This window comes from Trichosurus vulpecula, chromosome 5 (assembly GCF_011100635.1).
Source record: "Trichosurus vulpecula isolate mTriVul1 chromosome 5, mTriVul1.pri, whole genome shotgun sequence".
NCBI lineage: Eukaryota > Metazoa > Chordata > Mammalia > Diprotodontia > Phalangeridae > Trichosurus > Trichosurus vulpecula.
In genome coordinates, this window is record NC_050577.1 from 185,864,478 (window position 1) to 185,890,742 (window position 26,265).

The 26,265-nt window shown below is 36.5% G+C and overlaps 1 protein-coding gene across 1 annotated transcript in view; it reads left to right on the top strand.

Moving 5' to 3' along the window:
• PLCZ1 (phospholipase C zeta 1) overlaps positions 1–26,265 on the top strand; it is a 97,131-nt gene that overhangs the window by 42,980 nt on the left and 27,886 nt on the right. The window contains exons 6-9 of the mRNA XM_036760662.1: positions 897–1,148; positions 6,313–6,469; positions 23,339–23,455; positions 25,427–25,596. Coding sequence (XP_036616557.1) covers positions 897–1,148; positions 6,313–6,469; positions 23,339–23,455; positions 25,427–25,596 — 696 coding nt within the window. The remainder of the gene's footprint in view (positions 1–896; positions 1,149–6,312; positions 6,470–23,338; positions 23,456–25,426; positions 25,597–26,265) is intronic.

Sequence of the window (26,265 nt, forward strand, 5' to 3'; positions counted from 1 at the left end):
TTGTGTTAACATAGTTCCTGGTTTTGTCCTGGCAGGTGGACTCCCAAATATTTTGTATTGTCTGCAGTAACTTCAAATGGAATTTCTCTTTCTATCTCTTGCTGTTCAGTTTTGTTAGTAATATATAGAAACACTGATGATTTATGTGGGTTTATTTTATATGCTGCAACTTTGCTAAAGTTATTTATTATTTCAAGAAATTTTTTAGTTGATTCATTAGGATTCTCTAAGTATATCATGTCATCTGCAAGGAGTCATAGCTTTGTTTCTTCTTTGCCTATTTTATTTCTTTCACCATTTCTAGTACAATACTGAATAGCAGTGGTGATAATGGACATCTTTGTTTCACCCCTGATCTTAGTGGAAATACTTCTAGCATATCTGCATTACATATGCAGATGCAGATGCAGACACAGATTGCTGATGGTTTTAGATAGATGCTACTTATCATTTTAAGGAAGTCTCCATTTATTCCTTTGCTCTCTGGTGTTTTTTTTAAAATAGGAATGGGTGTTGTATTTTGTTAAAAACTTTCTCTGCATCTCCATTTATAAACTTTAAAAAGAATAGTTTTATTGCCCCAATTTTCTCACCACCAACTGACTCACCAATCCCTAACAGTCTAAATTCTATCCCTACTACTCTACTGAAACTATTCTCTCAAAAATTCCCAATGATGACCTAACTGTTAAACTCAGCAGAAAGAATGGAGTTCGCTACATAAGCTAAAGTGTAACATTTACACTGGTAGGTTATACCAACCATCATTATCTATGTTTATATACTACAAATGTTCATTATTCTAATTAAATATCATGAAATGGTTTTTAATTGATATTTATGAAGAATTAGTAAAAAATGAATTATTATACCTACCATTCAATTTATATCCATAGGCACTGAAATTCAAAATACTAGTAAAAAATAAGAAAATTGGAACAATAAAGGAGACAATTGAAAGACTGGGCAGTGACAAACATGGCCAGATAGTAGAATGTGAAGAAGAAGAAGGAGAAGATGAAGATGATGATGAAGAAGATTCAAAAGAACATATTGATTCACCTTTGATTAAAGAGTACAAAGAAAAAGAGATGGAAGAAAAATCATGTTCAAAAAGGAATTTCAGAAGTTATTCTAGGAAAAAAAAGGTAAGAAACTTTAAAAAATTTACCATTGAGCAGATTTTTTTTCTTACTATTCCCTTTCAGTTATCTATTGGTTACAAACATAAAGAGGCTTTAGAGGTAGCTAGGTGGTGTAGTGGATAGAGTGCTAGACCTTGAGTGAGGAAGATCTCAGGCTAAATACTTCCTCAGATGCTAGCAAATCATTTAATGTCTTCCTCAGTTTCCTCATCTGTTAATCGGGGGTAAGTTTATCCCAGGGTTGTCATGAGGATAAAATAAGTAAAGTATTTTCTAAAGCATTGCATAAATGTCTGCTATTACAATTTGGAAGAATTTTTTTTACCTATCATGGGAACCTGAGTGCAATGTTCAAGTTTTATTTTGGATTAGTCAATATTGTAGATGGATTATGGCTACTTTCCAAAGTTGTATGCAGTGTATGTGTTATGTGTCAGGTATGTCAATGTTATTTACAGAAATATCTCATAAACAAAATAGATATAATAGGAAAAAATGTTTTGGGTTGACACTGCAACTTGAACAAGAATTGAATAAGAGAACAGATTAGGTTGAACTTGTGCACTTCTTGTGAAGATCTCAAGCTATTCCCTAAAATAAAGGTCCATTAAAAATGTCCATGGTGTAGTGGACAGAAAATTGTCTTGGATCCTATTCAATTCATTCAAGTCTTCATTCCAGTCACACTTCTGACAAATAATAGCAGTGTGGTCTTGGGCAAGTCACTTGAGTTGTTCTAAGCAATGTTGCAGAAGATTCTGACTTGCATAGGTAGAAGGAGTTGCCTCATTGGCAACTGCTCCTTCTCCACTGAAGTCACAGGTCTAGTTCCAATCTCTCTTTTTTCTATGATGTTAAGTGGTTGTGAATCATGAAATACCAGAATATCACAAGAATTAAAATTGTGGGTTACCCAAAAAACAATGGGGAGGGCATAGTAAATGTGATGAGGCAAAAACATATTACCAATTGAGGGCAGGGACAGTTTTGTCTTTGCATCTCCATTGTCCAACACAGAATCTGACATATAGAAGTCTTAATAAATGCCTTTTGATTGATTGAATGAGGAATTGCACTGGAGAAATAGCTTAAAGGATAACCACAGAGAGATATAGGACTGGAAAATGAGTTGAGCTTGTCGTGTGGTCAGGATGAGGGAAAATTGATGGGCAGCCTATATATTCCACGGTATCTTTTGTGTGTGTGTGTGTGTGTGTGTGTGTGTGTGTGTGTGTGAGAGAGAGAGAGAGAGAGAGAGAGAGAGAGAGAGAGAGAGAGAGAGAGAGAGAGAGAGAGAGAGAGAGGGAGGAACAGAGAGAGACAGAGACAGAGAGACAAAGAGAGAGACAGAGAGAGAGAGACACATACACAGGCAGAGAGAGACAGAGAGACAGACAGGGGGACAGAGAAGGAGAGAGAGAGAGAGACAGAGAGGGAGAGAGAGAGAGAGAGAGAGAGAGAGAGAGAGAGAGAGAGAGAGAGAGAAACAGAGAGAGAGAGAGAGAGAGAGAGAGAGAGAGAGAGACAGAGACAGAGAGACAGAGACAGAGACAGAGACAAAGACAGAGAGAGATCCCTGTGTAGGATTTGTGGGAGAACATTGCTAAGATCCATGTAGGAAGAAAAGGTGGAGATGGATTGTGATCTGTACCATTTATTGGAGAAGACCAATGATCCGATGACAAACAAAAATCTACCTAGCATGTTATTAATGTACTTAGGTGCTAGGGCTAATGCTTATGAGGCAGATCTTTATGAGACAACTAGGACTTGGTGGATGACAATGACAAGTGTACTTCTCTGATATGCTTCCACTAATTAATTTTCACTTTTCCATTCTGTATGTGGGTGAAATCATTCATTTTTGTCACCCAGTCTCAGGGCAGCTTTCATTACACATCTTTAGCTGTCAGTAATGTGTATATACATACAAATACAAACATATATGTGTATTATGAAAGCTTCCTCTCTTCCCAGTTCTTTACTTCAGATCACCTCAACATAATATCCCATCCTGTCCTGGTAGTAATAATAATTTCCTCCCAACTACACTGGAATATATTCTTACCTATCCAACCTCTCCTTCTTAGTCTCCTTTGCTGGATCTTTACCCAGTCATGCCCACTAATCCTGGGTGTCCCACAGGGCTCATTCCTGGCCTCTCTTTTCTTCTTCTTTTCTACATTTCACTTGGTGATCTCATCAACTCCCATGTATTCGATAATCACCTCTATGGTGATGATCCTCAAATCTACTTATTTAGCTCTAACTTATCTACTATTCTCTAGTCTCACATCTCCAACTGCCTATTGGATATTTCAATCTAGATATCCCATATACATCTTAAACTCAACATGTTCAGAACTGAACTTATCTTTTCCCCATGCTCTGTCCCCTCCCAAATTTGCATGTCACTGGCCATCTTCCTACTCCTCCAGGATCACCACCTAGGTATAATTGTCAAGTCCTCACTCTCATTCACCTCCCCCTCCCCATCCTTCCATATTCATTTTGTTGCTAAGCCTTATCAATAGCATTTTATAACATCCCTTGAAAATATATATACTTCTTTCATCTGATACTGACACCACCTTGGTTCAGGTTCTAATTTCCTCAGTTCAGACTATAACAGTTCGCTAGATGGTCTGAATGCCACAAATTTATCCTCACTCCAGTCCGTCCTCCATTCAGCCATTAAAATGATTTTCCTAAAGTGCAAGTCTGACCATGCCCTCACCCCTCACTTCAATAAAGTCCAGTGGTTTCCTATTGCTTCCAGAATATAATATAAAATCCTTTGTTTGACATTCAAAGCCTTTCATAACCCAGCCTCCCCTCTAGTATTCCTACACTTTACAATTTCTCCTGTTCTATCTACACTGTGATTCGGTGACACTGGCTTCTTTTGCTGTTCCTCAAACAAGACACTCCATTCTCCTGACTCTGGGCATTTCTCCTGTCTGTCTCTCAGGCAGGAAATGCTCCCTCTCCTCTTCTCTGCCTCCTGGCTTCCTAAATAAAGATTCAGTTAAAATCTTACATTCTCCATGAAACTTTTCCCAATTTCTCATAGTTCTAGTACCTTCCCTCTGTTGATTATTTCCTACTTATTCTGTATATAGTTTGATTGTGCATAGTTGTTTGCATATTGTCTTCCCCATTAGACTGTAAGCTTGTTGAGATCAAGGAATGTCTTTTGCCTTTCTTTGTATCCTTAATGCTTGGCACAATGCCTGGCACAGAGTAGGCTCTTAATAAATAGTTGTTGATGAAGATGATGACGGTGAGGTGGAAAATAAAACACTGAGAACTTAAATGGTTTGCCTATGATCACACAATAAATAAGTGTCAGAAACAGATCCCAGGTCCTGTAATCTATGTGCTATAGCTCACTTGAATCGTGTGGCACAGATTTGGCCTGTAGACAAATAAAAGGAAAGTAACTAAGTGGTTGTTCCCATGGGAGTAATAATAGTAACCAATCGAGGGATGCAGGAGTGGAAGAATTGAAAGTAGTTTTGTTTTTTATGGCCAGAGAAGTACTCCCTACATATGGCTTGACTTTCTTAAAGCAACAACAAAATGATCTCTTATTCAGATAGCTTTTAATGTTTGCAAATTGCTTTCCTTTCAAGAACCTAGTGCAAATGTTATTATCCTCATCTGAGAGAAGAAACTGGTTCCTAGTGATTAAGTGACTGACTTGTTAATGATGGTACAATTGCTAATTGTCAGAGATAAGATTCAAACCCAGGTCTTGAGCTCAAGTCCATTTTGTCACTGATAAAAGAGACAGCATTGGGACAAACCAGCATACTCAGTGCCCAGGAAGAAGAACTACAATTTTTTCTTCATTACAAAAAGAGAAAAAGACCTCTGTTCTCTTCAGTGTTATATAAGGTTAGAGATATACCCACTAATGACTAAGCTTAAGGGAAATCACAGGCCTTCAGATTCCAGGTTCAGCTCTCTTTCTACTCTACCATGAAGCTGGCTACTGCTCTGGTACCTACAAAATGTCACAGACCCACAGGATGAATGACTGTGGTCAGAGTGGCCTTTGTTTTCTTTGAGTGACTCAATTTATCTCATTGAGCCTTGCTGGGTGCTGGATCTGCGGCTTCTCTTCTGGGGCAGGAAGCCCAGAGACCATGCCTGGGAGCAGAGAACTTCCTGTGTGATGATTCATGGGGCTGGTTGAGGGGAGGTGTTAACTCCAGAGCCATGCTCTATTGGGTGTTAACCTAGTCTACGGATGTGAACCTCCCAGGATCCTGGGGGGAGGGGCCAACTCAAGAACCAATCAGTCCTGGTCATTCAGGCGGCACTTGATGATGTCAAAAACTCTATAAGAGGGGAGAAGATGGCTTGGAGATCCCGTTTCCTTTCCCAGTTGGCACGGCAGAGGTGGCAAGCATGACTCTGGGCCAGCCCGAGCTCTCGGGATGAACCTAGATGTTGGTAACTATGAATTGTATTGGGTCTGTCTGTTGATATTTGTAATTTGTTTGTATTATGTTCTGAAGTTCGGGGTGCTGGTTGTTTTTCCCCCAAACTAAATGAATGTCCTAAAGTTCAGGGTGCTGGCTGTTTGTTCCCCTGAACTAGCTGACTGTAATCTGTATTTGGTCTGTCTGTTGATGCTTGTCTGTATGCTCCCCTGAACTAACTGAATGCTGGATTAAAGAAAGCTGGTCAACCCCTTCACCGTGCTTTCCTTGTTTAAGCAGATAAAAAGAACCTGTGCTTTCCCGGCGTGCCCGGCAGCCTCCTGGGTGCTGGCTGTGGGGGGGGGGCGATCTTATGCCCCACAGAAGCTGCTAGCTGGATTGTTAAAACAATGACAAGGAAATTCATCTGCTTGATGAGGAGGAACAAACTCATTGGGTGAAAAAATGGAAAGATTTAGCTTCTTTGGGTAATAATTATTGTATCTTATATGATGTTTAATGTGAAGTATAATTGTGCTATTTTCACATTAACATTAAATATTTGTTATATATTTGCAAAAGAAGTGCATTGACTAGATTAAATAATTTTCTATATGATAACTTTGCCAATAATGAACTAAGACCACAGGATTGAAAGTGTAGTTCCTTGATTTGAAAAAAGTTTTTCTTTCAAAGAACTTATGAAACATTGCAAAATAATTATATTCTATTTATAGACCAGAAAGATAAAAATAGCCTTGGAGTTGTCAGATCTTGTCATTTACACCAAAGCTGAGAAGTTCAGAGGCTTTCATCATGCCCAACTTTATCAGAAATTCAATGAGAATAATTCTATTGGGGAGTTACATGCAAGAAAACTTTCAAAACAAAAAGGTAATGTCAAATTGTTTGCCTTCTCAATGAGGGGGGAGAAGAGGGAGGGAGAAAATTTGGAACTCAGCATTTTAAGAAATGAATGTTAAAAATTTTTGACATGTAATTGGAAAAAAAGAAAAGACTTGAAAAAGCCAAACAAACCAATTTCTTTTGGTTTAGCTATATTATATTTATAATCTATGTTTATAGCATGCATTTATTTAAAATCTTATTTTGTTACTAAATTAATAAGACTAGTATATATGTGTGTGTATATATATGTAATATATGCCCTTGATTTCATAGAAAGCTTTAATATTTTTAATATAGTAATTTTTTTTTAAAAAAGCATGTACTTTGAGCTAAGCCCAAAGAGTTTTATTTGACAAGACTTATAAATGTAAATATTTGCTCTATATTTTAAAAATTAATAATATTAAAGCAAATAAATATGGTATTTTAATGATAATGCTTAGTTATCTAGTGGTTTAAGCTTTCCTTTCATTTTTCATTTCATTTTATTCCTATAATCAAACTATACTATATTGTATTACCTTATTACTATACTACCAGTAATTAACATTTATAGCACTTCCTATGTGCTAGACACTGTGCTACGTGCATTACGAGTATCACATTTGATCCTCATGACACCCTGGGAGGTAGGTGCCATTATTATCTTCATTTTAGAGTTGAAGAAACTGAGGCAAATACATATTAAGTGACTTGCCCAGGCTCACCTAAATAGTAAGTGTCTGAGGCCAGATTTGAACTCAGATTTTTATGACTTCAGGTCCAGTGCTCTTGCCATTATGCAACGAGTTGCAAGGTAGCTTAGAGATTATTAACTCAGTTTTTTTCCCTTTAAAATGTGGAAATTGAAAGAAGAGGTCTAATAAGTTGTCTTATTTTATACATTGTGGACCAGGGTTCCTTTCTTTATACCATGTCGCCTATTTTTTACTACAGTGACACTATCCTGAAGAAGGAAGATACCCCCCCTTCCATTCTGTACCCTTTATTTATTCCACTCCAGTCCTCCTTATACTTAGGTCTGGTTTGAGCAATTTGCGAATTCATTTAAAAATGGCAGTCTTAGAAGATGCTGGCAGACAGTTTTTCTTAAGGGCTTTCCCACCTTCTTAGAAAATGATAAGAGTAGGAAGATAGGTACTCAAGCTGCTTGTCATGCTTCATGATTAAAGAAATAAGTGGCCGAGCTGGAATTTCTTTATATAATGATGGTGAAGGAGAGACATTTTTTCTCCTTCTGATTTATGAATAAAGAGTTAGAGAATAAGTTCTCTACCCAGACTTAGGGATATCCTTCTGATTTCTGTTTGCATTATTCTACTAAATCTGTTCTTTCCAAAGGTCACCAGTGACCTCCTAATTGTCAAATCCATAGGCTTGACCATCTTTGCCATATCTGCCACATTTGGCATTGCTGAACATCCTGTTTTCCTGGGTACTCTCTTCTCCTTTGGAATCTGATGTTCTCTTCCAGTTATACTTCTATATTTCTGTCTTTTCCTTCTTTATCTCCTTTTCTGATTTCTTACCTTCCTCTTTCCCACTGAATGTGGGAAAGCTTACCTTCAAAGCTCTGTCCTTCTCTTCTTTTTATGTAATCTCTTTCCTGAGTCTAATAAATTCCAAAGGCTTCAAATGCTACCCCTATGACTCCTTCAGGGGCAGCTAGGTGGTGAAGTGGATAGATCACTGGGCCTGAAATCAGGAAGATTCATTCTCATGAGTTCAACTCTTGCCTCAGACACTTACTTGCTACTCACTTAACCCTGTTTGCCTCAGTTTCCTCATTTGTGAAATGAGCTAGAGAAGGAAATGGCAACCCACTATGTTTTTGCCAAGAAAACCCCAAACAAGCTTACGAAGAGTTGGATGTGACTGAAACAACTCAACAACAACAATGATGTCCAGAACTAAATATCCACTTTAAGATCTATATAACCATTCCTAACCTTCCCCTTAAGCGCCAACTCTACTTTTCTAGCAGCTTATTAAACATCTACACCTGGATGTTTCACCAAAACTCCAGATACAATGTACAATGTACATTATCTTTCCTCCAAAACCTGCCGCTTTCCTTAATTTCCCATTTCTTTTGGACACCACCATTTTTTCACACTCCAGGGTTGAAACTTTAGTCTTTTGTTTGGCTGTGCACTCAGTCCTTACATCTAATCACTTATCAAATCCTATAGAATTTCCTTTTGCTATATCTTTAACATCTGCTTTCTCCTACCAGCACCACTTTACCCAACCCAATTCAAGACATGATATCCTAACTATAATTTTGCTGCCTCCATCCAGTTTCTCCTTTCTACAAGTCGTTCTTGACACCACTGTTAATGTAATCTTTTTAATACACAGTCCGCATTGGATGTGTCTTTAGAATTTCATTCTTAGAAGTTTCCTATCCATCCTTGGATGTCATCCAGTAGAATTTTAGTCAGTGGAATCCTTCCTAACTTTTTCTCTGAACCTTTGGAGTCTGCTTATCTAAAATATAGGGTACATATAAGACTATCTTTAGTTTTCCTCTCTTTCATCAGAACCTATAGGAAGCAGTGCTCACTTCTTCCCAAGGCTTCCTTTATTTCCACTCTAGAAGCTGGTTCCTCCACATTAATGATTATCAGAACCATAACAGAATTTTCTCTTGTTGATTCCTTGACCTTCTGAAATATGACCTTTTCCCTAAGGTAAATGAAGAAGTTGTTACTTGATATACTCTTTTTTGAGGGTTGGGGAAGAAGAGAGTGAGTGAAAGAGAGCTAGAAAGAGAGAGACAGAGGTACAGAGTAGTAGAGACAGAGATAGAGAAAAGAGAGACAAAGCTACAGAGTTACAGAAACAGAGAGTGATAAACAGGGATTGACAGAGATAGAGAGAGACAAAGAGAGATACAGAGACACAGAAAGACAGAAACAGAGAAAGAAAAGAGGTACAGAGACAGAGAAAGACAGAGAGACAGGCAGAGAAAAGAGAGATAGAGGCAAAGATATAGAAAACAGAGCTATAGAGAAAGAGATAGAGACAGTGCACTATGTGTCTTCACTAGTTTGATTTTTATGAAATGATTTTTTTCCTCCAATCAGAGGAAAAATAATTCTCATTCCCTGAATTTCAGTGATTGAATAAGTTTCAGAAAAATTTTCAAGTAGAAGAGGAATAAAGAACAGCATATGTCTGAGTCCATCTTTTCCTCCTCCTTGAGACTTTTTTTTGGTTTTTAGAATATGTATAGCTCTCACTTCAAAAGCTAATGCTTCTGAGCGGATCAATGGTTCATGGAAATCCTTGCTGCCTGATTATTTGACAATGTACTCTCTTTATCAAAAATAGCATAAATAGACTGATTCTCCATATTGAGATGTGACAGTGAGATTACTTGTTCATATAGCTTGGCACCTGGCACCATTGCACAAAATATTCAGTCTTTTTCATTTGGCTATACTCTTTATGTTGATTGCCATGGGTTGTGTGTGAAGGAGTTTTTGTGTGAAATTTGTGAAAGATGAGGGAAATTGTAAGAAGATGCAGAGTAAATATGGGCAAGGCTAGGTTGCTACTTTAAAAATCATTAAATTTCATTTGATTCTTTTGAAGTTTATTTTATCGGATTAAAATTTAAATATACTTAATAAAAATTCAAAATAATACTCACTAGTTTTGGAATGATAAACTTCAATTTTGTTTATTAACTAGCTCCCTAGATTCTTGGGTGATTTTTCAAGGAAAATAAATTATATATTTTCCATTATTATCATGCCTTTAATAATAGTAATTATTATACTGCCTAACCTAGTTGTATACTAATTTAGAATTTTTAAAATAATGATTCGAACTTTAGTAATCATCAGCAAAAGACACAGATTTGAATGCACAAACAACATTAATAATGATAAAAGCAATAACCTCCTCAAAGCCCAATCCATGATAATATTATGAGGGGGCAAGGGAAAAATGGCAAAGTAAGTGCATGCGTACCAAGACAATGTACAACAGGAGCTCTGTGTGCCCTGGGACTGCTTTGAGCTTTGAAGTCCTGACAAGAATCCCTAAATTCTGGCCAATTAAGCTCTGTGACAATGCTAGCACACTGACCAGTGTGACATAACTACTTCTATGAACTTAAAAAATATGGTGGCATATGGCTACAGCCTGATCCTATTTGGAACTATATTGATGATCTACTTGGCATGGAATATTACTGCTTCTTTGTGCCTTGATACCCCAAGAAGGCAAGGATGCAAGGATACTTTGCAGTGGGTCAGAAATACTAATAACCCATTTACTGGAAATGCTTAGGTGTGGATGGTGCTGTCCACTAAAGTAAGTGAATCAAAACAACAGGAAATAGACTGAAAAAAATGAATGTTTTCATAATGTGCAAGTACTATATCATGACACAATTGGAAACAGAGCTTACTGGTTATTGAAACGATTTTTATATTGCTTCCCCCCAATGATAGCCTTTAAGTTATGCAACAATATACTCTGACAAATTTAAGACAATGATAAGAAGTAGCAATTCTTAAACACAGATTAGATGAAATAAAAAAAAACCTGAAAGTTAAAGAGTTACTTAAATCTGAAGAGGAAAAGTCCGAAGGACCTGAAGGCGTTGTAAATCTACATTGAACACAAACTTCAGGATTGCTACCTAATAATGAAATAGATGGCAAAAATAAAGTTGATGCCTCAAACGATTTTGAAAAGGAGATGGGCATACTTAGAGTGGAATTTTTAAAAGTCCGTTTTGGGTTTGATGGCACAAACCCTACTAATAGTCAGTTAGTATTGATTAAGGGCCTGTTATATGCCAGGTACTGTACTAAGTTCCAGGGAAACAAAGAAAGGTATAAAATAGTCCCTGCTTTCAAGTCTAATGGGACAGACAATATATAAGCAACTATGTACAAGATATATACAGGATAAATTGGGCATAGTCTCAGAGGGAAGGCTTTAAGATTAAGGAGGACTGAGAAAATTTTCTTTTGGAAGGTGGAATGTTTGCTGAGACTTGAATGAAGGCAGGGAAATTGAGAGAGCCCCAAAAGCACTTCAGGAATGGGGTACAATCAGTGAAAACACTTGGAGTTGAGAAATGGAGCGTCATGTATGAGGAGCAGTAAGGCGGCGACTGTCACTGTATCATGGAGTACATGGAAAGAGGGGTGGAGGAGTGTAAGGCATAGAAGAACTAGAAAAGTGGAAAGGGTCAGGTTATAAAGGGCTTTAGAAACCCAAACAGAATAATTCACAAAGGGTAGTATCTGTGAAAGCTAGCATAAACAAATACATTTCTCTCACTATTTGAGGGTGTAAAAAGATTTCAGGGCCCCATACAAGTATGTGTTTGTGGGTGTGTATGTGTATGTACATGGATACACATGTATATATATATATAGACAGAGACACACACATACATATATAAATAGTCATTGCCATGGTGAGGGCCATAGGAATAAAGGTGGAACTACTCAGTAATACTACTTAGGACAAGTGTAAAATACCTGCCATTGTAAAAATGTATTGAGAAAAACCACTGAAGACCTGCAAAAAATCATTGGAAGATGACATAAATATCTAGTCAATACATGTAGTAAAAACATGAACACCATAATGTCTAATTAAAGTTGCTGAAAAAGAAACATGTGAAATGGAATCTGGAAAATAAAAATATGTTAGAAATTCTTGATACTCTTAATTAACAATTAACGAAAGTCAAAAGGTAACACAAAGGAAAGGAAGGGAAGAGAACAAGCATTTATTAGGTGCCTATTATGTGCCAAGTGCTTTACAAATATTATCTCATGTAATCCTCACAACCCTTGGAGCCAGGTGCCATTATTATCCTTATTTTGCAGTTGAAGAAACCGAGGCAGACAGTGGCTAAGTGACTTGCCCAGAGTCCCTAAGCTAGAAAGTGTCTGAGGCTGTATTTGAATTTGGGTCTTCCTGCTCCATCCACTGCAGTGTAGAGAACAAAATAAACAATTCAACATAAGGACCCCCAAAGAAGAAAGATGTGAAATTGTGATGTTATCTACATTGTTAAATGAGGTCTGCCTGAATAAAAACACAAGATGTATTAACCATGAGATAGAAATTTTACATGCCATTAATATAATGAATTATAGAATGGCTACTTCCCAGGAGGCTTCTGAAACTTAGTTTTCTCTACAAAAATGGAAAGCAGCATGTGCACATAATATCCATAACTATTAGTTTAAATGTTTCATAATAGTGCATGCAGCTGCAGCTACTCACTGGCTGTACCTATTGTTAGCATGATTTACGAGGTGGTTCATGGTATCTAAAAGCTGAGGGGGCCAGACTGAGCTAACATATGATTGGTGCTCAATATATGTAAAATTCTTAATACATGTCAAGGAAGAAATGAATCTGAAGGCTTTAAGCTTGAATTCAGAAATGAAATCAAATCACAGAATGAGGATAATGTTTACAAATACCTTTGTCTTCTCTGGGCAACTCACACCAAACATAAGGCTATCAAGGAGAAAACTGAGGTTATGTAATGAAAATGACTAGCATCGAGCAAAGTCAAATCATAATAGGAAACAACTAATTTAGAACAATTAATATCTGTATAATACCCTTCTTAACATAGACTTTTGGTATGATTAAAATGAATGATAATCCTTGTATCTAAGCAAAATCCCATACAATGTTAATAAAACACAGGACTCATCACCCTAAAGCAGTTATAGATAGATTATTTTCTTGTCAGAGACTAGATTACTAGATATTCTCAGAGCAATAAGCAAATTAAAAATTTACGGAAATACTTTGGAAAAAAACATACTTCACTTTACCAAGGAAAAATAAAAGCTGACATGAAATATATGCCAAGGAAAGTTTATAATGTGACTAAATATGGTTTATTTCTGTATTCAATTCAATTTGATTAACATTTAATAAGTTCCTACTATGTGCCAAGACCTTGCTAAACACTAGGGATATATAAAAAAAGAGACAATCCCTGCCCTCAAGTTGCTTAAAATCTAATGGAGCCTGAGATGAATGAGTGTCAAGGGATACCTAGGGTGAGGATGTGCTGATTCTTTTTAACTGTTGTTTCATTTTCGAAATATTTACCAACCATCTTTTTAATTATCCATTCTAGAATATTTTTGGGAATAGGTCACCATTCTTTAGTTTACAGGTTACATTTTCTTCTTATTTTTGAAAATAGGGATATTTTTCCTTCCCTAACCTTGCAGTATGTATACTATTCTCAATCATCTCTCAAAGATCTACAGACAAGCTTTACCTGGCAGTTGTTTCATTACCTAACATGTTAATTCATTTGGCCTAGTTGTCTTATAAGTGTTTTCTTACTATCTCCCTACTTAAGTATCAACTATATTAGTAATTTTTGTTCTGTTCTTTCCAGGCCAAAGATAATTTTCTTCTTGAGTTGATGAATTCTGCCTTCTTGCTACCATCAATTATTATCATAATCCCATTCGCCTTAAGTAATTGTCCTATGTATTTACTCAGTATTACTACAGAAATCTCCTTTTGGTTATCTTTAGTTTTCCTTACTAGGGAAGTTATTGTTTTTGCACTCCTGCCACTATTCTCATAATAGTCTGCTGCGTTTTTATATTCATCCTATGACACTTGCTCTTGCTTCCATCTTCCATAAAAATCTTTTTAAACATCTAAGTTGGTTGGTGAATGAAGTTTGTGTGCCTCCATATTAGTCTCATCAGAAAAGTCTCCCTTTTTCTCCTCACTGAAATTGTTTCTATTTATGTCTCTAGAATTTCATTTTTGAGAGATTGCTATCCTGCTAAATTTGAGTCCAAAGGATCATCTTCTTTCCATGAACGCTTTGAAATCTTTTCTCCCAAAATGTTGGTTTTATATGAGACTGTTTCCACCTCTCCTCTGTCTCTGTCCAAGACTCTTAAGATGCAATGGTCATGTCCCCCTCTCTGAGTGTCACCTTGATTATTTCCCAAGACCGGTTGATTCTACCTCTATGACATCACTCATGTATGTTCCCTTTTTTCTACTTGCATGACCCAGATCCTAATTCAGGCAGTTATCACCTCTCACTTGGCCTATTTTAGTAGGCTCCTAATGGTTTCCCTGATACAAGTCTTTCTCCTCTCTCTTCATTCTTTACACACATTGCCAAATCAATGTTCCCAAAGCACAAGTCTGACCATGCCACTTCCCTGCTCAAGAAGTTTTAGTGGCTTCTTATTGACTCTGGGAGAAGATACAGACCCCTTTAGTATATAAAGACATTTATCATCTTTCTCTAACTTTTCCTTCCAGAGTTATCTTACATTACTTCCCATCATACACTCTATGTTTCAGCCAAATTGAACTACTTGCTATTACCCATACATGTCATTCGATCTCCCACCTCAGTGCCTTGGTAAAGGTTGTTCCTCATTTTTGAACTATGCCTCCTTCTCTCCATTTTCTCTTGGTCCCTCCCTAGTCCTCTTTGATGATCCGTTCAAGTGCTACCTCCTATGTAAGACCCTTTCGGATCTCTTCAGTAAGCACTCTTTAACTAAAAAGAGTTTCTTTGTTTTTGTATACCTCTGTATAGGCTAAAAGATTTAGCTCTAGAAAGGACTTTAGAGGTCAGTTAGTCCAACCTCCTCATTTTGCAGATAAGGAGAACGAGGCCCAAAGGATTGAAGAAATTTGCTCGGGTCACAAAGGTAATAAATGGCAGAAGTGGCATTCAAACCCAGGTTTTCTGATGCCTCCTTTGTACTGTACCACATTGCCACCATGTTGTTTACCCTCCAATAACATAGAAGTGCCTTGAGGCACTCAGATTGTTTCATTTTTGCCCCTTTATTTCCAGTGCTTAACATATTGTCTGGCATATAGTAGGAAATTAATAAATTTTCCATAAATGAAATGTAAAAGGTTTCTATAATTTTTACCATAGCAACCAGTTTTTTTTTTTTAGTGAAAATGAGATCTAAAATAGAATTTTTCTTTCTTCCTTTCCCTTTGTAGTAAGCGTTTTGTTGACTTGCTTTTAAGGACATTGTCAGTCCTTTATGGAATTCTCTACTTCATCCTTCATAAAAGAAAAGAACAAATAAGCTGCAATTGTTTTCATGGTTTTTCCTGTTGCTCATCATAAACAATCCAAAGCAAGATGAATAAGCATCCCATAAAATGATGTCATTTGAGGGCAGTGTGGAGTTAGCTCCACCATCTCTTATACTTGTCCAAGGGAAAATGTGTGAGCTATCATTTCACTAAATGAAATTTCCCACTGGTTCTTATTTTGTTTTATTTCATTTATAACAAGAATGCTAAAATTAATGTAGTCCAGTATACTCTGGGGCCTCTTAAATTTTTTCCATGACCACTCAAGAGACTCGATAAAGATGCATATTGCACAAATTATGACATGTAATTTTGGATAAGGACTCCATTGAGTAAGACCACCAATTCATATGTCTTAGACAAGTATTGCACATGGACAAAAATTGCACTCAGAAATGAATATATGGAGAAGGGTGGATTTGATAGGATTTAGGAAGTTAGGCTTCCTAAATTCAATGGTTCCCAACTTCTCTGTGATGGAAAAACAAGATAAAAAGAGCAAAAATTTCCCCAGTGATGTTCTGTATCTGAGTTCAGTTCTGGCTTGGGGATAAATTAGAAGGAGAATTGATCAAAGTCATTTGCATACATTTCATTGTCACTTAGAAGTGAATCCTTTTATAAATGATTTTGTGGTAAAGCATCAGACCGACTAAAGTAAAGACAATCCATGTAAAAAACTTATGTAGCTTAATGAACTTATTGAGGGATATTTTTGTAGCTATATGGGACCTTGGAACAGCTGGAAATTGAGGTGGGGTGAAGGTCTTCAGGGCTTCAATTGAATTTCTAGCCATCTGGACTGGTGCCTGAGATGTCAAATCAGCCACATGGTGTGGCAGCAGCCCAGATGGCTCCTAGAGATGGCAGCATCCAAGATGGCTTCCAAGCTTTCCCCTATAGATGAGAAAGATTCCATCTCTAGCATATGTTGGTGATGTTTTGCCAATTGTCTTTGCTTCCCAAAATACAGAGGTAGTTGTTGGAGGGACACAAAAGTTTTATCTCTTATCTCTGCTCCAAAATCTACTGGATTTTCAGTACAGTTATTAGTTGATGGGATGAAGGAAAGAAGGAAGGTGAGAGAGATTGAATCATTCTATGTCTGACTTTATTTATGACAAATTTATGTAGCCTATGCTCATGACTTTAGATAGTGTCTGAAAAATTTTACCTGAAAGCATGCGTTTACACTTCCACATAGATGACCATCAGTTCCTTAGACTGGGACTTCGCAGCTCAGTATATGCAAGATTAATAAAACAAATGTGCTACTAGGCTTTTTCATAGACTGAATTTCTTATTAACTTTCTCAAGTCAGTCTTTAGACTCTAAAGAATGCTATGGGTACAATAAATAAGTTAACATTCACATAGGGCTTTTTGTTTAGTGCATCACGTATATTTCTGAAGTGGATCAGAAAGCAATTACTAAACACTAGACTACTCCTTAACTTACCACCACAATCTCCAAAGTTTAAAAATTAAGAATAACTCAAAAGGTCATGGATAGATACAGGTAAGTAAATTATGATGATATCACCAATGAGGACCTGTGTGCATGAAGTGGCTGAAAAAAATTAATCAGGGAAACAATGTGGTCTTATTTGTGATCAGAAAAGTACTACGCATGGGGGCAGCTAGGTGGCACAGTGAGTAGAGCACCAGCCCTGGAGTCAGGAAGACTTGAGTTCAAATCCAGCCTCAGACACTTGACACATGTACTAGCTGTGTGACCTTGGGCAAGTCACTTAACCCCAATTGCCCTGCCAAAAAAAACCAAAAAAAAAACCCAAAAAAAGAGTACTACATAACACATAATGAGAGAGACAGTTGAACAACACAAGTGTTTCATTAGTACCCACATGATGTTAAAAGGTCCAGACAGAGGCCTCTAGTACACTAGTATCCAAAGGAGGTAACTAAGATGGTGAAGGTCATTGAGTTTATGTTATATGAGGATCTGCTAAACAACTGAAGATTTTTAATCAAGAGAAGAAGAGACCTAGGGAAGACAGGATCACAAGCAGGGATGTGCTAGGGCTAGCTTATTCTGGCTCTACAAAGCCTATTGTTAAATTTTACATGTGAATATTTATACCTCAGAAACTCACAAACACAAAATTGGGTTGATTTATATTTTGTTAATTATCTAGATGTAATAAAATGATAGAGAAATATTTATAATGCAGGTTAAACTTTTTGAAAGCCAGTTGTTAAACATTCACCAGCCCACCCCTTGTCATAAATGTTTGAAAAATTGCCATGTAGGAGAAAGAATAGACCCCCAGGAGGTGGGTGTCAGAGTATTGTCCCCTATAGGAGGCTCAGCACTGGACATGTATTCACAAATACCAACTAGGTCAGCTCCTCATTATTCTTCACCTGGATTATTGCAAAAATCTTCTAATTAGTCTCCTTACAGCCTCTTCTCTCTCCAGTCTACCCTCCAATTGGCTGCTAAAATAATTTACCTAAAGCTTAGGTCATGATATGAAATTTCCTTGTTCAAGAATCTTCAATAGCTAATTATTTTATATAGAAAAAATACCAGTTTTTCTATTTGGTTCTTAAAGCTTTGCACAGTCTGGCTTAAGCCTACCTTTCAAGACCTATTTCCTAGTCTTTACCTTCACACATTCCATATTCTAGCCAAACTGGCCTATTTGCTTTCCCCCTTCCTCAGATTATCTCCTCCTCAATTTTTTTTTGTTGTTGTTAAGTCATTTCAGTTGTGTCTGACTCTTCACAACCCAGTTTGGGGTTTTCTTAGCAAAGACACTGGAGTGGTTTGCCATTTCCTTCTCCAGTTTTGATGGAGAATTGGGTTTGGTGATAAAAGTCTTCTAGGTAATTGGCCAGCTATGACATCCATTGCTAGTCATCAGCTCAGTTATCAGTTTTCCCTGAAAGTTGTCTTTCTCTTGTTGTCTCATGTGTACTTTAAGCGTTTCTCTTATAAAGTCTAAGAAATAATAATGATTTATATGCTTCCTCTTGTCTATGGCAATTCAGGAGCTGCCCCCTCACCTCCCTTACCTCACCTTCCATTGAAAGAGAGAAATGTCTCTTATCTTTTTAGGGACAAACACCTTTTTTTGGTCTCAACCTGAGCCTTTGTCATTAAATCATGCTAATCAATATAGGTGGAAAACAACTTTTTATTCCTATCAATGGGAATACCTCTTAGCAAATAATCAAGGAACAGTTGGAATGTTGGCTTCTTCTGCTATTAGCTTATAATAAGGAAGCAGAATTATTTAAAATAATTCCCTTCCTCCTCCACATGGCTTGGCCAATATGGATTCTCTATTTTCCTTTTTTCCTGGAATCCTCAGCCAATGCTAAGTTCAAATTGCATGGATCCCACTAACTTTAGTGTAGTATTAATGTGATCAGAGATCTTCTCCACCCATTCAATAGGCCTCAGGTGGGGCTAGGTGGAAAAGCTTGATTATATCTTTGTTTATAAGTTGGCCTAAAGCCTCTACTCACTAGGTACTAAGCTGATTTGGGCATGAAGCCCTCAGGGCCCTAAGGGGAATTGCTAAGACCAGAGCCAATGGTATGTGTGCTGAGTTCCAGTCAATCATGAATTCAGCCAAGCAGAGACCTGAGTTCTAGCCAATCAGACACCAGCTAGGACTGTATATAAGGAGAGCCCAGCGTGTGAGAGAACCAGAATTGAAGAAGGACAGAAGTGAGAGCAGCAGAACTGAGTAGAAGACACTGAGGCAGCAGATGTGAAGAGAGTGCTGAAGAGCAGACATTGAGAGACCAGCTTCAGCAGAGTTGCAGAAGGCAGTGCTGAGCAGAGAGTTAGGATTTATGAGTGACTGTTTATAGGGAGACCCTAGGAGGGGGGAAGGTTACAGGATGACTTGGTTCCTTGCTATAATGCTGTGTTATAATTTCCTTGTTGCTACGTTGAGGTGGGCTTACTGGTTTTGGAATATAATTGCTGCTTTTTCGAATTGGGGTTATCGGTCTTGTGATTTTATCCTCTGGAGTCTAAATAAAGGTTATACTTCCTCTGCCATCTACCTGGAGAGTTTTTCATACTTTGCAATTCTGAACCATACAGGCATGTTCATGGTCATCCTCAAAGTAATGAATCTTGCCTTACTAATACATTTAAGTAAGAGATAAATTCGTTAGTTATGTCTGCTTCTGGTATATTGAGCATCACCTCCAGCAATGCTCTCTATAATGGATAGCCAGGATATAGTTGTATTGCTTCCAGTAGACTTTAAGCTCTTTGCACTTAAATTTTATTTTGTTTTTGCCTTTATACTTATCATATAATCGTATATTTTTATATATGTGTGTGTATATATGTATGTATATATACATATACATTAGTACATATACATACACACATCTATATATGTATATATGAAAATACATGGGCAGGTAGGTGGCATGGTGGATAGAGTGCTAGGCCTGGAGTCAAGAAGACTTATCTTCCTGAATTCAAAACTGGCCTCAGCTCTGTGACCTTGGGCAAGTCACTTAATCTTATTTGCCTCAGTTCCTTATCTATAAAATGAGCTGGAGAAGGAAATGGAAAACCTCTCCAGTATCTTTGTAAAACCCCAAATGGGATCGTAAAGAGTCGGATATGACTGAAATGACTGAAAAAACAACATATATTATATGTAGTAGTTGCTTAATAAATACTTGATGAAATTGAGTGGAATTATTGAAAAATATCTTTGTTAATTTAATTGTGTAATATGTCTTAAAATTATTTGAATTGGCATTTTGGGTTCTTAGAGAGTTTGAATAATTTTATTTGGTTACTGATAATTTGTTTCTTTTTTGGAGAATCACTTTTTTATACTCTTATCTTTTGTCTCTTGAATATAGCTTTCTTTCAGATGTCAAATTTTCATCAAAGTGTTTAGAGAAAAATTTTATTCTTATAAGGTTTTCCTTTATATTCCATATTTTTTTGTCACATAAAAGCTATTTTTATACAATTTAATCCATTTACTTTCTCTTATATTTCCTGTATTTTGTTGAATATATAAACATCTTCCTTCTCTCTAAAACTGCAATAGTTGTAGGATTATGTTTTTATTATCATTGATAAATTTGGTATTAATTTTTGTATTAATTAATACCATATAGTTTTTATTGAACAATTTCTTTTCACAAAGTTTGGTGATAATAATAACTAATAATAACATAGCAATTTACATATATTTTGTCATTTGATTCCTCACAACTCTGTGAGGTAGGTGCTATTATTACTACGTTTTATAGGTGAGGAAACTGAGGCTAAGAAAGATTAAGTGACTCACCCAGAGTCACACAGCTAATGTGTTTGAGGCAGGATTTAAATTTAGGTCTTTCTGACTTTGGAATTTAGTACTCGATCCACTGTGCCATGTACTGGCTGGCTGTGTCAAACTCTGGTCTATTATATGTCTTTAATTTTAATTTTGACATCTCTGCTTTTTTCTTGAGCATTATTTTTCCATTTTGTATCCATTCCCTTTGAAGCTCATTTACTTAGCCATTCTTCTACATAAATTTTATGTTTATAGAGAGAGGCAATATGGAGTAGTGTAGAAGTATCCCAGGCCTGAGGGCCACAGGGTGAAGGTAGCAGGAGTGGAAGAGAGGGAGGGCCCAACACTCCCCAATACCATCTGTAACAACAATGTTATGAGCAGCTGCTGTAGGGGTGTAAGACCAATAACACCAGCCCACAGGAGGGCTGCTAGCATAGGTTCTTTGATCTGCTTTTCTAAAAGAAAGCAACTTTAAGGGGTTAACAATCTTACTTTAATTAAATACACACACACATACACACACACACTATATATACATGTATATGTGTATGTATATATATGTATATATATTTACATATATATACATACATGTATATATATTTACATATATATACATATACTTAGTTCAGGGGAAAAAATCAGCACCCTGAACTTCAGAGAAAATACAAACAGAAATTGCAAGCAGAAATTATAAACAGAGAAAATAACACAAATCAACAGAAAGGCTTCTAACTGTCTGACCATAGCAATACATACACAGTTACCAGAGAGAGAAGCACCAACATCTGGGTTTTCAAAGCCAGGGGGCTCCTTAATAGCTACCCAGAGTCTCATCTGGCTACATCACATGAACACTCTTCCAATGAACAAGCCCCCAAAGCAAAACCTCACTTCAGAGTATATATTCTGCTTCCAATCAATGACTCTTGATTCAATCAAAGACTCTTGATTAAACAAAGGCAAGACTCAATCAAAGGCACTTGATTGCCTTAGTGCTGAGAAGCACTCCGAAAGAATAGACAGCAAAAAGTCCTACTTTGCTTGCCCTTATACCATCCAAATCAGATTAAGTTGCAGTTGGGAAAATATTTAACAAAATAAAATAAAAATACAATAAAACATAAAAAAATAATGTTAATATGTGATATTCTAAGTCATTATATGGTCCACAGATATCTTTAGGTTAGTTGCCCCTGGTTCTGCCAGAGTTTGACACCACTAGTGTAGTGGATAAAGACTTAGCCTTGAAGCCAGAAAAAGGTGGGTTCAAGCCCCATCTCTGACATACACGGTTTATGTGACTCTGAGCAAGTCACTTAACCTGTCATTGCTCTAGTCAACTCTTTAAGACTGTAAGTTGTAGCAAATGGACTAACCTGAATTTGTAGAATGAGTTTCCTGACATAGAAGTTGCTTATACTAAGAAAGTCCCGGGTCTAGTTTCTATCCTTTATAAAGTAGTCAGTTATTACTTTAGTTGGTATTGCATTATATCTGTAAATTAATTTGGGTAATATAACCCATGCTTAGAACAAAAATAGCTATAGTAACAATTTAAATTTATACTGAGCTTTAAAGTTTATACAGTTCTTTCTTCATAAGAACTCTGCAAGGCAGGTAGTATAAGTATGTTTTATAGGTGAGGAAAATGAGTGTTTAAGTGACTCACTAACCATCACACAAACTGATGTGTGCTTGGGGCTGGGCTTTGAACCATGTTTCCTGATTTCAAGGCTAACAATATCTATTACATAGATATCTTTTCAGATGTTTGATTATTTCTTTATTTCTGTATTTGTCCCATGATGGGTGAAGACCCAAGTATCTACTACATATGGTTATGGTTGTTTAATTTTTATTTCTCCAAGTATTCTTATCTTCTGTTTTTTTTGTTAGTTTTGTTAGTGTTAGAAATGTTGATTATTTGTGTTTTTATGTTCTATGCTTCTATCGTGCTAAAGGTTTTCCTAATACTTTGGACACTACCTGTGTGACCATGGGCAAATTTAACCCCTCTGGGCCTCAATTTCATCATCTGAAAAACAAGGGGTTAAAAAGATGACTTCTAATAGTCCCTCCAGGTCTAGTTCTAAGATCCTTTGACTATAGTATTTCTAAGGACAAGACCGTGAAAAGAGCTTAAATATTTAATCTCTCTAATTCTTTATTTTCTTATCTATAAAATGGGGATAACAATGTTCTGTCTCCTTCACAAGGAACTCTTTTAAAACTATACTGTATGAAACAAATGTAAGGTCTAATTATTTTCAATGTACGTACTTTTACTAATATCACATGCTAAAAGTATTAAAATATTAAAACATTTACACTAAAAGAATTAATAATATGGCTTCTTGCAAACAAGAAAATCAGGAACTTCTTGTTTCACTTATTTCAAATATAGAAATACTTCACGATGTTCCAATAATACTTGTTTTTAGCTCGTGAATTTATCTCACATACCAACAACTTCATTACAAGAATTTATCCAAAAGCGACCAGAACGGACTCTTCTAATTACATTCCTCAAGAATTTTGGAATGTAGGATGTCAGATGGGTATGTTGAGCAGTTGTATCTTTATTTACAAAATATACAATGAAGAATATTTTATTTTAATGATCTTTTGGTAATTTACTATATACTATTGATTTTTACTGAAGTAGATGTTGATTCCCTTCATTACTTCTCTTAGAATTGGTAATATACTATTTATGTTGACTGAGTCTAAGTAGGAATATTTTTTTAAAAAATCATATGCTCCAAAAAGTGAAGCAGTTCTTAAATTAAAATAGGGATGCAAGAATTCTTAAGTAGCTAGGTGTGAATTTGCTGTTTGTTTACTCTTTAGGAACTGTTGTAGACATGCTGAATTTCAAATGCCTATAGGACACCTAGTTCAAAATGTCCAAAAGGCTATTGGTGATGTGGTACTATAGCTAAGGAGAGAAATTAGAACTGGAGAATTTATACACACACACACACACACACACACACACACACACACACACACACACAAACATATCTGGGAATCATCTGCATAGAGATGATGATTACCCATGGGAGCTGATAAGATCACCAAGTGAGAAAGTGCATTTAAAATAAAAGACATAGGACAAAGCCTTTGTGGAAACCCATGATTAGTGAGTTGTTTGTCCTTCATTCAAAGAGGACCAATGGTATTAGGAAGGTGATGTCTTGACTTACAAGTGAATTGCATTTAAGTGAGTCAGAGCTGTGCAAAGTCATCAATCTCATTCTCTCCTCCAGGGTCAAGTGAGTCCAGTGACAAGACATAGATCAGGACAATTGGAAACAATCCCAGCTATAGTGGGAGACTTCAGTCTTTTTAAGCTAAGGTCTTTCCCAGGTCTCAGTTTGTATGAGGCAACACCCATTCAGTGATTTAAGGCTAGGTAAGAAATGAGGGAAAAGATGGCCTGCATACTCAAAAAAATTGGAAGACCCTTAGGGTTTCTGGCCAGAACAGAAACAACTGTTATTTACACTCACTCTGAGCCATTAAAACCCAAACAATGACCAAGTGAAGCTTGGGCCAGGACCTATTTTTGGCCAAAATAACTTTGGAGAGAGCAGTTTTAGTTGAATGGTGAGATTAAAAGCCAGAGTCAAATTGTTTAGGGTTTAAAAGAAAATGAGAAGAGAGGCAGTGAAGACACTTAGTAGAGATAGCATTTTCTGGAGTTTAGTTGAAAAGGGGAAGACTGATAGCATATAATAGTGATCAAGGATGATTGGACAAAGTGAAGGTGTTTTTTTTTTTAAGGATGAAGGAGACTTGGACATGTTTGAAAGTAACAAGGAGGATCCAGTAGATAGGAAGAGACTGACTTGTTCAAGGTCACTCAGTAGGTATATGTGAGAGATAGGACTTGAACCTGTCTTCTAGTTCCCAGAAAGCAATAACTGTTTCACTTTCCAGGCTGAGAAAAACCACAACCACCAGGATTTTTAACAATTTAGTCCTATTTGCAAGGCAGCCAACATGAGCATTGTCTGAATGACTGTTACACTGAAATTAGAAATCATCTGCCTTTCTTGTCAAGCTCTCTTGGTTCCCCAGTTTATCAATTAAAGGCAATCTTTTTCTTCTCTAAAGTTCATTATTCTGATGCTACCTTTATCTATTAAGGAGCTGAGGAATATCAGAAGAAATTAATCAATGAATCCTAATAATTATTTTTCTCTGCTATTTCTTAGGCTTTTCCTTTCTTATCTATTTCTCCTCTGCAATATGTACCGAATATGATTTAAAAGAATAAAATTCTCTGTGATTTGTGTCATTATTTATCTTAGCAATTAATCCTTCCAATTCAGGTGCACAAAAATTGATGACAACCTATGGATAACTGACAAAAGGAGAATATGCAACTAAAATAAGAATACTATTCCAATGTCACACATTCTTTTAAAAATGTAGCATGATTAATTTTAAATGGATTAATTAACTTGATATTTCTTAAATGCAGCCTCCATTTCCTCAAAACATAACAATTATTTTTTTCACAGTGGCCTTAAATTTCCAAACCCCTGGATTACCTATGGATCTGCAGAATGGGAAGTTTCTGGATAATGGAGGCTGTGGATATCTTTTAAAACCAGAAATCCTGAGAAATCCTAAATTAAACTTCTCTCCAAATGAATTTAAAGAATATAATCCAACCACACTTTCAATAAAGGTATGTTTGTTGGCAGTCTTCTGAATATTGGCCCATGTTTCCTATTGCTAATAGCTAATATTTATGTGATACTTTAAAGCCTGCAAAGAGTTTTATGAACATTATTTCACTTGAGCCTTATAACTATACTGTGAAACACACATTGCAGGTAATATTAGTTCCATTTTACAAATGAGGAAACTAGGAGTAGAAGAGGTTGGGATTAAGTGACTTGTCCAGGGTCAGGAGGTAGTATTTGAATCCATGTTTTCTGTGTCCAAGTTCAGCTCTATGTTTTCCATGTCACATTTTTGACAGGGTTATGCAAAAAAAGAAGAGATTTCAAAATAAAGATGATCAAGGTCATGGTCATTCTGTGTGGATATAAGCATCTTAAGGATGTGAAGATTTATCATAAGCTGGTCCAATATTAAGAACCCAGCTGGACCCGAGGGACTGGGGCACTATGACTACTCCCTTTTCCCAAGGGGCACATCTGCTCTAGACCTATGAGAAATCAACTAGGGTCAGCTTTGAGGGAAAATGGCCTTTAATGATAGGTGTTAAGCTCCTCCTTTTCAACTCTTTGACTCATTAAACACCCACCCCAACAACCCCGTGACAAATTCCTTAATTATTAGGTTTTGCTTCATGTTTTCTTAAAAAAGAGAGTAAGAATTGTAGTCAATG